Consider the following 16,932-nt stretch of genomic DNA (forward strand, 5'->3'; position numbering starts at 1 on the left):
GATCGACTAATTGATTAACTGACTGACCTGCCAACCTTATTTGAATAACTTTTAGAGGTTTGAGGAGGTAAAATACATAAATCCACAAGAAATAAGGAAGAAATTAGAGGAAGCTTTAAAAATCACAATTTTGTGCGTCCAATATGTTCTTTTTTTCTGTATCCTATCCTGTCCTATTGTATCATCTCACGACCCCTTAAGTGGGTCCCGACCCCCAGGTTGGGAACCCCTGATCCAAACTGTCATTTGCTTTTATTCTGAAGCAGATCTGTAGTTTTCCGGTGTGCGTGCAGCTGTTTCTGTCTGACTTGACGCGCCTCTCCTCTGTGCCGCCTTGCATCGGCGCTGAAGCCGCATAAAAGCGTTTTCCATAATAATGCGGGCGCAGTGAGCGGAGGAGACCCAGCAGGAGGAGGTGGACCAGCGGAGGGTTTACTCATAGCCTGCCTGCCCGCCTGTCAGGCACCGCACCAGAGGAATACAATGTCGAACCGAAAGCACCGGGACAACCAGGAGATCTGCGCCCGCAAGGTCCGCGAGCTGGCCCAGTCTGGAGTAAACAAACACTGCTTCGAGTGCAACCAGCCCGGGGTGACTTACACCGACATCACGGTGGGCAGCTTCGTGTGCACGTCGTGCTCCGGAATGCTGTGAGTTCTGAGGTTTATTTACGGTCAATTACAGCATCGGTTGCGCTGTACAGTATAAAAGTGTCAGGGCCTGAGATTGCACCATGCATGCACCACTCAGGGACAGATTTACAGTGTGTTATTCCATGTTATTTCTTTTTTTTTTTTTTTTTGCAGAAGAGGGGGGAGTGCTGGTGCAACAGCCGAGGATGTGTGCACAAATTAATTTACGCAGTGTCTGCCTCTCTCTCTCTCTCTCTCTCTCTCTCTCTCTCTCTCTCTCTCTCTCTCTCTCTCTCTGTCTCTCTCTTTCTCTCATGCGTGTCTTCCAACAGCCTCATAACCGACAGACCGCTAGTTGGTCATTTTCCAGCTCTGAGTTACGTTTCATTTCGTCATGGTGCAGGTTTGACACTCACCTCTCCTCTCTCTCTCTCTCTCTCTCTCTCTCTCTCTCTCCCCAGGCTCCTCTCCAGTGTGGGCGTGTATTTATATGTGTGTATGTGTATGTGTGTATGTGTGTGTGTGTGTGTGTGTGTCACATTTTGTTCTGCATGTTCAGCCTAGTCCCAATTACACTCCACAGGAAGGCGGTTTCAGCACTTAATTGCGCAATCTTGCACATGTACAGCAGTGTCCCACTTTGTCACCCCCCCTCCATCACCTCTCTCTCCACACACACACACACACACACACATATACACAAACACACAGCATGGAGACAATTAAGAGGTTGCTCTGTCACAGGGTGTATGTGTATGTGTGTGTGTGTATCTGTGTGTGGCACCTTTTTCACAGCAATTACATGCCCTTAAATCCACAGTCACCAGTCAGATATTTCCTCTTCCACCTGCTCTGTCCCCTTGTCCCTTCCTTAGACGCAAGGAATGACAACACATCTCCCATTTCTCGGCCGCTTTCTTTAATCGCTAAAGTCCATCTCTCATCTGTGTCCCAGGAGAGGCCTCAACCCTCCCCATAGAGTCAAGTCTATCTCCATGACAACCTTCTCCCAACAGGAAGTGGAATTCCTCCAGAACCATGGCAACGAGGTGAGTGACAGTTCGCTTTGCAAAGAAAAAAAAGAGCAAAATATGAGCATAACCCATCTTAGGTCATTATGTCTCAGTACAGACAGTGTGATGTGTTTAATTTTATTAGTTGTAGTAGTTTTATTAGTTAGTTTTGTAAGGCTCACATGGTGCCATGAAGCAAAAGGTCCCACCCAAACCTCGATCCATTTCCTCCTCCTCCTCCTCATCCACTCACCCCTCAGCTTATATCACACACATAAAGGGTGAAGTGTTACATTAAGACTATTGAGATGAGTGCTCTTTATTTATAATGTTGGCCACGATGTGTGTGTGTGTGAGTGTGTCAGCGGTGTTAAGTATATAATGTGAGGAGAGGCAGAGATGTGTATCGTCCAGCTTCTCCTCATCATCATCCTCTGAAGAGTGATCATGATTCAGAGGCAGTAATATTTGCCGCACTCTGACTCTCGCGCCGGAGATGAATCACTGATGAGAAAAATCTGTTTGTGTTCGTGAGATATCTTCTGAGCTTAAATGTCAAACAAAAGCAGTGATATGGTTTGTTTTTTATGCTCATGCAATCACAAAACTGACCCCTTTTTTGTTTGTTTGTGTTTAGGTTGGGAGGAGGACTTGGCTGTGTGTGTTTGACCCAAAGACGGATGGCTGCTCCGACATGAAGGACTCGCAGAAGTTCAAAGAGTTCCTCCAGGACAAATATGAGAAGAAAAAATGGTGAGGTTTTAGTTTCATCTGCTACGGAAGCTGAATGCCGGTAAACGGGCAAAGACTTTTTTAAATTATTGATTGTTTTCTCAATGAATCTACACATCATTTGGTCTATAAAATGTCAGAAAATAGTGAAAAATACTTCACAAGTTCCCAGAGTCCAAGGCAACATCTTCAAAATCACTTGTGTTTACTGACAAATTGTCCAAAAACCCAAAATATTCAGTTTACTATAATACAAGATGAAGAAAAACAGCAAAAGTTCAATTTGAGAAGCTGGAACTGGTGATTGTGGCAATGTCGGTTTATCTATTGGTCCAGACTGAAATATCCAGACTCATTGCCATGTAATTTGCTACAGATATTTATACTCTCCAGATGATTGAAGCTCATACTGACTTTGGTGACCCCTTGACATTTCCTCTAGCGCCACATTTGTGGTTTTGATTGAAATGTCTCGACAACTATTGAATGGATTGCAATGAAATTTGACACACACATTCATTTCCCCCTCAGGATTAGCTGTAATAATTTTGATAATCCCTTAATTTTTCATATGGCGCCATCATCGAGTCAAACTTTCAATTCTTCCAAAAACTAACAACCACCCTGTTAGCCTTACTGTGCTGTTTAATGCTAATTAGCAAATGTTCTGTTTCAGTCCTTAAGTGTAAAAGAGCAGCTAACCCACCCTGTATAAATAAAGATGTTCAAGCTCATGTTAGTATGCAAACACTTAAGATGGATAACATAGTAAACATTATTTTGTTTAATTGAAATCTAATCTGAGGTTCAAATTTAGCTCAAAGTGCTGCTATGCTAAGTGCAGCTTCACAGATAAGCTAGCATGGCAGTAGACTCTTGTCTTGCGTTGGCATTTTTGCATGAAGGATTATTTCATTGATTATGAAATAGTTGTAGATTAATGTTCTGTTAATGGACTTAAAGATTAACTGATTAAGTATTGCAGCTCTGGAAGTGAAAGGGCATACCAGGACAAAATTAGATCTAAACAACTGATGACGTTTGTTCCAAAATTAGACATCCACTGTTGTCACTGAAATACAGAAGCCTACTCAAAAAAATTAGGTTTCATGTTTGATAAGTAAGTAAATGTTAAGCTTAAGGTTTGATTTTTATAAGGCCAGTAAGTTACACAGACTCACTTTATATCCCATCTTTTTCAGGCATTTCTCCAAAAGTAAGAACCGGAGGGATGTGGAGGGTCCTTGGAGCCCCGGGGTCCAGGCCGTGCCCCCTTCTCACGGTCCTTTAGCCAACCAGGCTCCATCCCATAACCTGCCCCCCAACGCTAGGTCCACGAGGACGCTGGTGAGCGGCTAAATGTGGAGTGATTATGCATGTAATGGAGCGAGAGAGTGATGGAGATGAAGGGAGGCGAGTGAAAGTGAGAGGATGAGGATTCAAAGAGAGAAACTGGGAGGGTGGGGTTAGAAATAGAGGAAGTGAAAGGAGAAGTAGTTCAAAGCGTACCAAAACAGAAAAAGAGAATAGAAGGTGAAGAAACGACCTGAATTCCCCTCCACACTGCGGCGGGGAGACAGAGACTGATGGGTCGGATAGCGAGAGGGCCAGGTAGCCTCGACATCAAAGCTGCTGCTTATGAATTATTGAGAAACTATGAAAGAGCCTGACTTCTTCTGTCTTTTTCTCTCTCTTTCTACTTCCCATCTGTTCTCTTTCTTATCTCTTCTCCACTAGTCTCAGTCCCAGCTGCCACCATGGGATCGAGCCCCCGCCATCTCGCCTGCCGACATGCGAACGGACGTGTTCACCGCTCGGCCCTCGCGCTCCCAAAGCTTCAGAGACCCCCCTATGAAAGGTCGGAAGGTTGATCTCTGTCGGGTTGATATTTCTGGACTGAATCTGATCGAAGCTTCACTTGTTTATCATTTTTCTCTATCTGTCATCTCTCTCGGATGCAGATCCCGCCCTCTGCGGGATAGAAAGACAGCGCCCAGGCTCCCTGTCATCAGCGCTGGGAGGTCAGAGCCACGCCCCCTCCTTCCCCGCCCTCCCACGGCCCTCAGGTCTGTCCCCCGCCATATACCTCACTCTCTATTGCTTCCTGGTCTCTATTTAGCTATAAAATGTATCATTATGATGGAGATTTGTTTTGAGAAGAGGACAAAACGGTTGCCAGATCCAACCTTTTGGTTGAGCGTTGAGTTATTTGAGATGCGACATTACCTCCTCTAACCCAAGTTTATGAGACGGTAAAGTCGTCTGTCTTGCATTGTAGGAGAATCAGTGGGCGAGTAAGCGTTGTAAAAAAAGGTCACATTCTCAGCTTGGTTAGCTTGGTTAATGAATGCAATGACTGTGCCACGTACATTTTAGAGGATACTAAAAACTCCTGTCCAAAAGTCCCCTAGTCTGGTGATATTGTATATTTCTCTTCCTGTCAACAAATCCCCTGAAAAACCCCAAAACCAACAATGAACTGATCCTACTAATAAATATGGCCTGCATTGCCAAATTCCTTTGTGCAAAAAACTTCCATTGTTGTCCAAAAATAATTAAAAACACATAAAGGAGCCACACAGCTGCACTTGGTGACATGTTCCTTCATTACAATGAATGTGGGCACTGTAGATTATTTTTAAGTCACTCCCACACACACCGTCTTGCAGCTGCAAGTACTTATTAGCGCAATATGTATCAATCCACCGCTAAAAATAGTCCCCAACAAATGCACAGTTTACTGTTGATTGAGTAACATCTGCTAAAAACTACAGTGCCCTTCTGTTTTAGGAAATGACTTTTCCTCTTTTAAAAATGAAACTATATATTTTTGAAAGATTTACGCCTGCAGTAGGAAGAAAACCCGCTTCAGGCTGAGAGCTACAGACAGGCTGGGGAAGTCTTGAGAGGCTGACTAACACATTACTTGGCTTTAGTCTTTCCATGGGGTTTGTTGACATTTTTTTGGCAGACTTATCTGTTAAACTGATTTCAACTATTCTTGGAAAGACCTTTGCCAATTTAACACTAGTGAAATAAGGCCTAATTTGTAGTAGCTTGTGCCTGACACATATTGATGATAAAACAAACTAATTGACTAATTAGCTTCCACAATGTTTGCGATATTTGTGAGCCAAGTTCCTCTTATAGTTGTATCTTATTGTGATCTAAAGACGTAGTTGTGCCTACATGGATTCTCTTGTAAAAAAGAATGGATACTTCACCCTTTTGATCAATGTTTAATTATTCTTCTATCCAGCAATTATGTGGGCTGGAAAATTTGGCAGTGCATGTTGGTACCATGTTGCCCAGAATGTCCAGCACATACTGTACAGTATTTTCACTGATTCTCACTGGTGACGCTGTTGGCTCTACGTGTCATTCTGGGAAGGACAAAGAGAGAGGAGTACTTAGGGGAAGGGTTCACAATTTTTCAAGTCTGTGTTAAATCAACAGTCAGGTGCCCAAATGAAAACTCAAATAGATTTTTCTTGCTGAAATCCTTCCTTCTATTCCTCCTGTTCATACTGACCATTAGAAGATCCCTTCATAATGCAATTACAATGTAAGTGATGGGGGGACAAAATTCACAAGCCTAATTCTGTGCAAAAAAAAGTTTATCTGAAGATAATATGAAGCTTCAGCCGTCCAAATTAGTCAAATCAAGTAGATATCTTTCAGCATTACAGTCTTTTCAGTGCCAAAGTCCCTCTTTTTGTTACCATACTTCCACCGCACATTAACATGGAAACACTGTCTGAGGAAACACAATGAGGGAATTTGATGCTAAAAAGACTGTAAATGTGTCCACTTGATATGACTAACTCAGACTGCTGAAGCCTCATATAAGCTTCAGATCAACTTTTAAATCAATTTTTTGCACAAAATGACCCCCCGTCACTTACATTAAAACATTTGAAGGGGATCTTTTAATAACCAGTATGAACAGTGTTCATTTGGACACCTGACTGTTGTTTTAAGACAGATTTGAAAAACTGTGAAAACGTCCTCTAACTTGCAGTCATCACTTTACAGCACCACATTGGTTAAAAATGCATCCATGTCATCATCGTAGCACACTGGGTTGCTTTTCATGAATAGGGAAATTCAACAGGCTGCTCAGCTGGCCACAGACGACAGCAGGGACAACAGTTTCATATGACGTCAGTGACACTTTCTTCTCTCTTCTGTTTTCTCCAATCCTCCCTCTGTCTTTTCCTGTCTCTGTCTGTCTTACCTCGCTTTCCTCTCCTCCCCGACCTTGTAGCCAGTAGCTCTTTCAAAAACCACTTCACTTTAGGTAAGACACGGCACCAACCGACGCGTTTGAGTGTGTGCTGTATGGCTGAGATCGATAAGCTTTTCTATGCTGTATCATTCATAATAGATGGCCAATCTGTGGGCCTCTCTGGTGCTGCCCATGCCTCCTCACATGCACATAATTTTTTTTTAGTTTGAGGAAAGACACAGCACTCTACTTTCATTTAGCCATTCAAGTCATGGCTGGCCGGTGTCACATGCTGCAAGTGGGGTCGATATTTTTCTTCATCACTCAGGTTTCCCACTTCAAAGCCCAGATCTGAAGGCTGGGAGGGTCAAGGAGACACACACACACACTCTGTTCCCTCAGAGGAAAAAGAACAAGTTTGAAGTAATGCTATTTTTAGGCCATAGCTGCCCCCGTCAGCAGAGGGACGCTGATATTTCGCACCACGTTGGCGTTGAAGCACTTAAAAACTATGTAGGGCACAGCTGTAATCCCACAACACACATTAACGTCCCAAACAAGTATTCTAGGAAGTTCAGGTATGTTTGCAAAGATAGGCTGTATCTCGACACTTTGCAGGAGTGTATGATCATATCCCCAAAACATGCAGCTTGTGTTTTGCATGCTTTATATCGGCATACAATCAGGTCAAGTCTAGTCTGGTCTGGACTCCTCATCTGACAGAAGAAAACTTGCTGGTGTTTGAAAACCAATCCCCATTTTCATTTGCAGTTTATACTAGCATGCTTTGTGGTCAATGTTTGTGGAAAGCTTGCTACCTGTAAAGATGTTAGCCATGCTAATTTCCTGCCTTTGTTACTGTCTCTCAGTTGTATTCATGTGGTTGGTGCTTTGAAAATTGTCCAAGAAGTTTTTGGCTTGCTGCTGCTGCACTTTTTCGATTTTTTTTTTTTTTTGTTAATGCTTAACCACGATTAGATGAGAGTACAGATTTTAGACTGACTTTAGGCTGCCAACTTCACAGCCGGTTAGGGAATACGGATGAAAACTAGCCTTCTGGCTAATTCTGGCATATTTACAGTCATGTTTTATTAATATGCACAGTCCCTGAGAAATAAACTGAATGAATAAAAATAAATTATGAATTATTATTGAAAAGTTAAACTAATCCTTCATTTGACAACCCTCATAGCATGGAGATGTTAGCATAGCATGAGTTAGCATGTTCTTGGTGTGATTTAGGGTTTATTATTCTCTTTTTGTCAAACAGTGTTTATCTGTATGGATAATATTATAATTTCTACATCGGTATGTGTAGCATATTCAGATTAATGTCCATGAATTGATCTGATTTGGAATGTACCTCAAGATCCATTTAGTAGCTGTTCTGGAGCTTTCAATCTTATCACATGACCTTCATTAGCAGGTGGAGATTGTTGGTGCTCAGAAACAAAATATAGAGATTTGAACATCTACAGTTCAATGACAACTGATGCAAACTCTGTCCACTGATGAAGATCACGTGATATGATAGAAAGTGCCAGAATAGCTACTAAATGGACCATTAAGAGAGATTGTTTTGTTACGCTTTGTTTCCAGTGTTTCAGCCTTGCTTTATAATGTAACTTTTTCATGTTTTATTTGCTTTTTTTTGCATTAATTTAAAACATTTTGAAACACAAAATTAAGTCACAGATCATTATATTATTTTACCACTTTATGACTAATATAATCATAATACTGAGCTTATTAAACTTTTCCTGGCCTTAGGCTCTCTTAACGGAGTTGCAATCACACTATTAAAAAATAAACTTTTGTGAAATTTCTTAAAAATTAGGTGGTTTTGGCCCCACAGGTGTAAAAGCTTTAAGCTGTGAACTGCACTTGAATGCAGAACCGGAGCCTCTGAGCTTCTGTCTTTGCACTGAGGCTCAGTCTCGTTTTCTCGCTCTCAGGTCGTACAGTGTCGGCCTCGGGGACCACGGGGCCCTTCAGAGCCTTCCCTAAGTCTCTAAGCGTGGACTTTGGAGGTCTGGGCCATCCTCAGCAGCAGCCTCTGCCCCAATCTCTGTCCCAGCCGCAGCAGCCCGCCGGTGTCGGCCAGACGACGCCGCCGGTCGGCAGCTCCAACGCCCTGGACAGGTACGCTGCAGTGTCACACCTGGACAGCGTCTTCTCTGACACGTCGACGGCAGGTACGTTTGCCACTTTGTACTTCTACTTCACTAAATCACCAGTTGTTCCCAACCGTTTTGGCTTGTGACACCTTATAGAAAGTTCTCGGCAGTTCCACCAAAGAGACATTTCCCATCTAAACTTCTCTCATCGTCTCATTTACATTTCATTTAAAGATTTGAAGCCCAAAATGGTCAAACTATCCAATATTTTTTTATTTAAAACAATAAAAAAATATGAATTTGAATGTTCCTACCCCAAGAATTACAACACCTTAAGCTGCTTTTCCACTACAGGAACCCTCAGGAGGGGGTCTGGCCCCTCAACAACTGGATTCAACTACCTACGTAACTGTATACAAAATAGTTAAAACTAGCTACATTCAACCAGCTACAGCAGTAAAATGCTAATATATGAGTAATAGGGGCCATTTATCTGCAGAAGAAGTACATTTAAGTACATTTTGATGGTAATACTTCTGTACTTTTACATAACTAGGATTTTAATCGCTGGACTTCTACATGTAAGGGAGTATTTTACATTGCTGTATGTTAGCGTTAAACTAAAGGACCTACTCCTTCACTGCTGGGTAACAGACACAGAAGCAGAGGGAGAGTTTGAGTGTGCGTGTGATCCAGATTGTCACGGCCAGCTCAGCTGGGTTGCATAACATCCTTACTCCAAATGCCAAGGCTGAATTATGCTCATTGTGTTGTGCTCCAGTTGTGCACAGTCTGATTCAAAGGACCTTGTCGACATGTTTCAGACTGTTTAAAATCAGCTGTATTTGTCTTAATAGCCAAGGCAGCTGTATTAATGCACAGGATTCATGGGAGAAGCCCTCAAGCTTGCTACAAGAGGCTTTTGTTGTTTTCTTCCTTCATCACAGCCTCCCCTGCCTGGCAGAGTGAGGAGGTTATTGATTTTCTGCCCTGGCCCACTTTGATTCATATCAAGCCCAACACAGAGACGATATTTTATTCAGAGTGTTCGTAATGCTTTTGTTCTCTCATGACTTACATGCTTAAGATCAACCATTCGAGGTCTCTTTTCTCCTCACAATTCAGGATAATAGTAGCACTTGATCTCTTAAATTAGGCTCATTAGAGCCCAGAGGTGATGTGGTAAGTCTGTGTGAAATGCTTGTTTGCAGCTCCACCTGCTGCTCCTCCACAGTACAGCACCCTCTTTGGCAGCAGGTTGTCATCCAGCTCCACTCCTGCCAGGTAGGAAAATTCAATCTTGTCAAATTTAGCTTTTGTTAAACATGGCAGGTTTTTTTTTTATTTCTTGTGCACGGAGCCCTTTAAAGGTCATATTCTGATCGACCCTCTTCGTTTTTCTGCTTTTCCCCCAGTTCCCCCGGTGTCGATACAGTCTCCAGCTCCCAAACCTTTGCAAGTAGGTAGCGAGCACGAACTGCATTGATCCCTCTTGCTAGCCTGCACTGTGTTTACACTCAGTTCTTTCATCTTGAAATCCGTCCAACATGTCTAATTACGATGCATCCGTGTGACTCAGAGCGGTGTCGGTTTTGAATAGCCAGGAATGTACCCTGTTAACCCCGCACACTGTGAATTATCTCTCCGTCTCTTCTCCCCCAACCCCCCACCCTCCACCCCCCTCCTCTCCCTGTGTGTCTCAGATTTCCCCAACCCATTCAGCTCCAGCTCCAGCTCCGCTTCCCAGCAGCCTGTTGCCCTCTCCCCCAGTAACCCCTTCAGCAGCTCCTCAGGAGGTGAGACTCATGTTCAGGGTCCTTCAGATCAAACTTCTGCTACTTCTGTCTGCAAGTTTTTCAACATGTGGGAAAGGTTTTCTATCCACAGTAGTTTTTTTATGATGTGGAACATGTTTTCTTTAAGATTTTTAATGTAATACATTTGATATTTTTGAAAATTATGAAAATGACGACTTTATCATCAATATGTTTTGTGTCTCTAGGATTTACTGTGTAGATAACATACTCCAGATTCTGTATTTACTTCTAAAAATTACAAAAAATACCTTAAATGTCTTAAATACTGATTATTCTATTCAAAAAAGTCTTAAAATGTATTTTTTATCAAGAGTTTGCAGATTAATGAAAAAGTAAAACATTTTTTTAAAAGAGTTTAGAACAATTCACATTTATTAGAGGATCAACAGAAAAGTAATAGGTGCTTAATCAAGCAAATAGTAATAATAATATTTTCTGTCTCCAGCTTCTCAAATGGGTAAATTTGCTGCATTTGTGTTATACATAATTTTAAATTGAATATCTGTTGGTTTTGGCTCTTAATGACACGATGAGCCTGTTTTTCACATTTTTTTGGCATTTCATAAAAATTTAATCCAAAAAAAAGATTGACAGATTAATCAATAATTTAAATAATCATTTGTTGCATTACCTAACTTCTATCTGCACTCAGTTTTAACTTAGTTTACAAACATTTGTGACTAATTATGTATCACATTTTGCTAAAAAAACAACACAAACAAGTGGTGAAATAATAACATATTACAGTTTTCCAAAAAAGAAATTCAAAGAAAGTGAATAAAACACACTTCAGTACTAATAAAGTGACTCAATGCCCCCCCGCCTCCCCTTAACCACCACCACCAGAAGTAAAACAAGGATAAAGGATAATGAAAAAGATAATAAAGAACAGTTGGAAAAAAAAGAAAGCAATCCAACAAACGAGGGAAAACAATATCTTCACAGACGATAAAGCATTAAAAAAACAAGAAATCCAAACCCCGTCCTGACCCCAAAACACACACACACAACAATCAGTAGTAATAATTTATAATGATGTTCATGAACTCTGAGCTCTGTGAATTCTATCAGCTTATTTATTACATTTTAATTATTCAACGTTATGATTTATTGATATATTCAGTTATATACTTTTGACTGCTTTATGTTGCCTCTGGGTCTTTGTACATAATAAAGTAGCTAATAGAAAAATAATACTCATATATTTTAATTTAAAACCAGCTAATAATAAAAAAATAAACAGCTCGGTGTGATCTCACTTTGTGTGTGTGTGTGTGTGTGTGTATTCTCTTTCCAGGTGATTCCAATGCATTTGTCACCTCGCCCACCTCAGTTTTCCCTCCGTCCGCCTCGTTTCCAGCACCTGCTGCCCAGAATGCATTTCCTCATGAGTCAGCCAATAACCAGGAAGCCAATGGTAAAGATATTTTTTTATTGTTTTATTTGTTAAAGTACAATATTTGGTGTGCTAGAGGTGCGTCTTTCTTACTATGTGAAGAGGAATTTGTGTCAATGCTGTTGTGTTTGGTTTCATTTATGATAAAAATAGAGGTTTTGATATTTGTATATTTGGGTTGGTGCATGTGGTATTTCAACAATATGAATGCTAAGTTAATAATAAATACATCTCTTTATTTCTGCTGTAGACACTGATGAGCCCGTCTCTCTGAGATTGTGATTCTTGTAATTTATTTCCTTAAAAAGTCAAAACAGGAAGTTCTCTGGTAGCTGAATGGTTGCAGTGTGTGCTGACCATGTTGCTTTTCTCTGTTTTACATCATAATAAATTGGATATCTTTTAGGGAGGACAAAACAAGTAACCTTGAGCTCTGGAACAGTGACATCTGTTTTCTTTCTTTTTTGCTGACATTTTGTCCACTGAATGAATTATAAAAAAACAACAATGACGGGTTAATCAATAATGAGCACAGTGTCAAGATAAATGTGACAAGTTTTGTCTTTGTGAACTTATGAAGGACATTTTTTATGATTGTGAGAACGTTATGTTTATTTCAGTATTCTACCAGATATGATAAATGTCTTTTGTAATATGACACTGCAGAGTAGAATAAAGTAGCAGCAGTTGTGTATTTATATGGACACCAAAAATATTGTTGCCATGGTGAAACATTGGTTTCAACAAGAACAGAGCTTCTTACAAATAACACAACATTACAAATGAACAAATCTCCTAAGTGCTACACATAAAATCTTTTTCTTTTATATTTTAGTTTTTGTAAATAAGAATAGAAATACAACAAAACATAGTGGAACATATAATACGTTTTCATACAATGTTATACTGACGTCAGTTCGTACAGTAATGGCTCAGGAATCATCTCATGAGGTCACGAACACAATCCATTTTTCCCAGTAGTGCAAGTATTCATCAACCAGTAGATGCAGTGAGAAGGTCGTTCTCTCCATACTTTGACCATTAGTCATAATATCCATCCACTCAGACTTTGTTGGAGGTTAGTCTGTAACCGTTTTACAGCTTTCTTGCCGGCTGCTAATAATATCTTCAATAGATATTTTGTCTTGCACCAAAAAATGAGCTGCAGTATCGTCCAAATAGATTTTAGAGAAAGAACAGTCACTAAAAATGTTCTGCATCACTTCCTGCCAGTATGACCGAATGTCTGGGTAGCTCCAAAATATATATGGAAGTGATCTGCCTCCAACATAGACCCCTTCCCATCTCACCTGTCTGCACACATTTTAACTTGGGGGTTATAAAATATCTAATCAAACTCCGCCAACAGAATTCTCTCCATAGACCTGAGCTGGTGGAAGTCGACTGTACAAAGCACGTAAAATAAAGCCTTTTCTTTCCAGGTTGGCTATTAAACCTTCTTGCTTCACATAAGGTCCAACACTAGAGTCATTTTTTTATTAGACAAGATGTTCATGATTTAGGTTTGTACTACACATCAATAAACCAAACCACATGATTAACCTTTATGAAAAAATGAAAAATAAAAAGGAGTAGAATAGGGTTTTAAGCTACAGTAAACAAGCCATATAAAACAGCCTCTCATCCATATATTCAACATACAAACGAAAACCCGAACACATACTGTCCTGTAGCACTGGCTGCCTGTATGACCTGTACTGTATGTGCTGCAGATCAAACGGTGAGAAGCTGCGAGGCGCCGATGCAACACAAATGATTCAGTATTTCAACAGTGACCGGCAACAGCTCAGGAATACCAATTCACACGCCCCAGTGTAGAGCCGCCGCTGCTGCGGTTCATGTTATCATCTGCGGTTTCTGGTTTCAAGTTTCAGTGCTGTCTTCACTCCAATGAACATGTGTTTTTTCTGTCTTGTCATGTGTGTTTTAGGTTTTGCCTCCTTCCCTGCATCCGACTCTCAGCCCAAAGTCCCTCGGCCAATGTCGGTGAACCCGTTTACAGTGAGTACCCCCGTTCACTTGCCCGGCAAACAAGTGGCACCAAGTGGCACTTGAACACTGAGCGAGATGGGATGGATAAAAGGGAGGCTAATTGGTATTTTTTGCAAGCTGTCTTTTTTTTTTCTGCTAAAATACAGGAAGCATAGTAAAGTCCTCTCATCTCGTTCTCACCCTGCCTCTCTTTCTTTCTCTCTCTCTGTCTTTCAGGGGAATGTTTACCCCAGTCGAGGGACGTCGCGGAATCCTTTCATCTGATACCACCACCCCCCCGCCCCCCACCACACCGCTCTCCTTACTCCACCCTCCCATCCATCTCTGGGAACCGAGGAGGGAGAAGTGAACTTGAGGAGTCGCTGCCATTTCAATGCCTCTGGAGTATTTTCACCCTCTGAGGGAGGGTTTGGACGTCCATGCAGAACCCCTGCAACCTCCCACCCTTTCTCCTTTTTCTGTCTGTGTTTACGTGTTGTGTGTGTGTGTGTGTGTGTGTGTGTTCGTGTGTGTGTGTGTGTGAGGAGGGAAAAAAAAGGCACGAATGTAATTATGAAATTCAGTATGTCTGTATGGGAGCCTGCTGTGTTTGTACCACGTGACATTACGTCTAAAAAGGTGTTTGTGTGCCAGTAGATGCCACCTCAGGGCTCTGTGGGAGTCACAAGTAAACGACGCCTCTATGATTTTTTGCAGAAATACACACGTATATCACACCACGACGTTGCTGCTGATGCTGCTACTTTGCTTTCATCTCCTGCTTTAAACTGTAAAAAAAAAACAACACAACAACAACAACAGTAAATCCGTCAGCGTTGTCTCCTGCTTTAAAACTCTCGAGTCGTCCAAAGGAAAAGCCAGTTGAATGACCCAGCATCACGAGTTTCTACAGATGGTTATAACCGCCTTAACAGCCTCTTGATGCGTGCAAGGAAAGCGTTGGAAGTTAAAGACAGGCTTTTCTCTGTAGTGTGTGTGTGGAACATGTTTGCATTCGTCACTGTTTTTTGTCAGGTTTTCCTTTGAAGGATAATTGTACGTTTTTTTCCCACTCTCAGGCTGCATGCGCTTAGAGGGCTAAAAGGAGATGCTACTGAATGTAAAAGCAATTTCAAGAATAACTTAAATGTGTATAAAAACGTCATCGCTTCATGTACCGGACCAAAATGTTTCTAGCTGTTTCTTTTGTTGTTGTTTTTTTTTTTTTTTTTGGTTGACATGGAGGCGAAGTTTATTTCCCTTATTTTGCCAGAAAAAAAAGAAAGAGATTCATGTAACAACGTCTTTGTAATGACAAGTATTCATGTTCATAAAATCAGTTTGTTGCTTCTTAAAGCTGCTCGCCTATGGGTGGTTTTTTTTTTCCTACCGTAGTTGTTTACATTAATTCATAAGAAAATGTGCTAGTTAATTAATCTCCACAAACAAAATCACCAAATAACTGCTTGAGTGTGTGAGAGTGGCTGCAGTGGTTTATGTAAACAGCAGGGGGCGCGTGGCATCCAGATTTCTCTGACCTCGTGCACAAGGTTACTTTTGGATGCATATTGCATAACAACATACATACTGCATAAGCATACACTACGAAGATAGAAACCCTTCACCGCCATCTGAATGACTATTATTAGAGTTATATGAATGATTTATTACACTTTTTAGATTCAGAGGCGAATCTAAACTGTACATTTATATATATGTATGTGTATATATACATATGTAAACATAAACGTGTGTTATTCAATGAGATTTATTACAGTGGGATTATCTATTATCAGCCAGACAGTCTAGACACATTAAAATTATTTTGCTCGAAATAGCACATCTGGAAATTCCTCATCTGGCTAATTACAGCAGCTCATTCCGTCCTTAGGAATCAATAATCACAATAAAAACGACTGTTTCCCCAAATGAGTTCACCGTGACCCCGGATTTTCAATATTATTATGCGACCTTCTGCTGTGTTAATGAAAGATTTCATCTAGTAAATGTTTGAATGTGCACGGTGGTGGTTGTGTTAAAATATTTACATGTTCATAAAGGGCAGAAGGGGATTTTTTACAATAAATAGAACAGGATGGAGTCAACACTGACATCTCTCCAACACACTCTGGAGCTGATGCTGCCTTCACGGACTGTGGGAAATAAATGAATGCACCTCAGATGACATAAATCAGAACTTGCACTAAATAAGTAAGACTTTATCGATTCCCATCCCAAAATTCACATGTTACAGCAGCACATGAATCAAGATAAACAAGATTTCATACACTGCAGTACGTTGCAGTACCCATAACCCTCAGGGGCCCAAAAGATGTAGATTCACTGCAAATAAATAGGTTTAATGTAATTTGAGTAATTGTCAACTTCTGTTTTTGAGAGAATAATCTGGAATTTGGGACGATTTCCCAAAAATAGTCTGAGATTTTCAAAGCATATTAATATACAAAACATGTCTGTTTTCACTCAATTAAAATATCACTCAAGTGTAAATAACAGCTGACAAACTCCAGACATCAACTCACTTACATTCACTATAGTACTTATTCATTTATCTCCTTCTTGTTGGTAACACTTTACTTTTAGTCCCCCTATTTAGGATTAATAAGCAGCATACAAAAGTTTTACAAATAGTTCATAACACACTATATTGTAGTTATAAGCAGATATAAGAACCTTTTTAAGTGTTTATTAAGTACAGTATGTGTCAACAATTATAACTTCTCCTATAAAGACATATTTTATATTATTACAACTGTGTTTTACTAAATTATCATTTATACACCAGCCTCCAGTTATAGGTGCACACAGGAGGAACTGTTGACAAATACATTAATAAACTTATATCTGCTTACAACCACATTATAGTGTGTTATAAACCATTTATTAACTATTTTTATACTGCTACTTAGCATTTATAAGCCGAATAACTTAAAGTGTCTGTTATGTTCATTCAATAACGACCACGTCTATAACTCTCAATATTT

General features: G+C 40.5%; 1 protein-coding gene across 4 annotated transcripts; it reads left to right on the top strand.

Moving 5' to 3' along the window:
* Nucleotides 1–287: 287 nt before the first annotated feature.
* agfg2 (ArfGAP with FG repeats 2) lies at nt 288–15,283 on the top strand. 4 transcript variants are annotated; one of them, XM_067579330.1, is made up of 15 exons: nt 288–650; nt 1,094–1,126; nt 1,588–1,681; nt 2,283–2,398; nt 3,580–3,724; nt 4,115–4,235; nt 4,339–4,443; nt 6,645–6,677; nt 8,561–8,800; nt 9,934–10,006; nt 10,138–10,181; nt 10,426–10,518; nt 11,837–11,956; nt 13,887–13,957; nt 14,165–15,283. In XM_067579330.1, the coding sequence occupies exons 1-15, from the start codon at nt 484–486 to the stop codon at nt 14,210–14,212; spliced, it is 1,503 nt and encodes a 500-aa protein (XP_067435431.1). In that variant the 5' UTR covers nt 288–483; the 3' UTR covers nt 14,213–15,283. The 4 variants fall into 4 exon arrangements, with proteins under 4 accessions (XP_067435431.1, XP_067435433.1, XP_067435432.1 ...); XM_067579332.1 differs by lacking the exon at nt 6,645–6,677; XM_067579331.1 differs by lacking the exon at nt 1,094–1,126 and having other exon boundaries at nt 289–650.
* Nucleotides 15,284–16,932: the final 1,649 nt, after the last annotated feature.

Source organism: Thunnus thynnus, chromosome 22, assembly GCF_963924715.1.
Source record: "Thunnus thynnus chromosome 22, fThuThy2.1, whole genome shotgun sequence".
Lineage (NCBI taxonomy): Eukaryota > Metazoa > Chordata > Actinopteri > Scombriformes > Scombridae > Thunnus > Thunnus thynnus.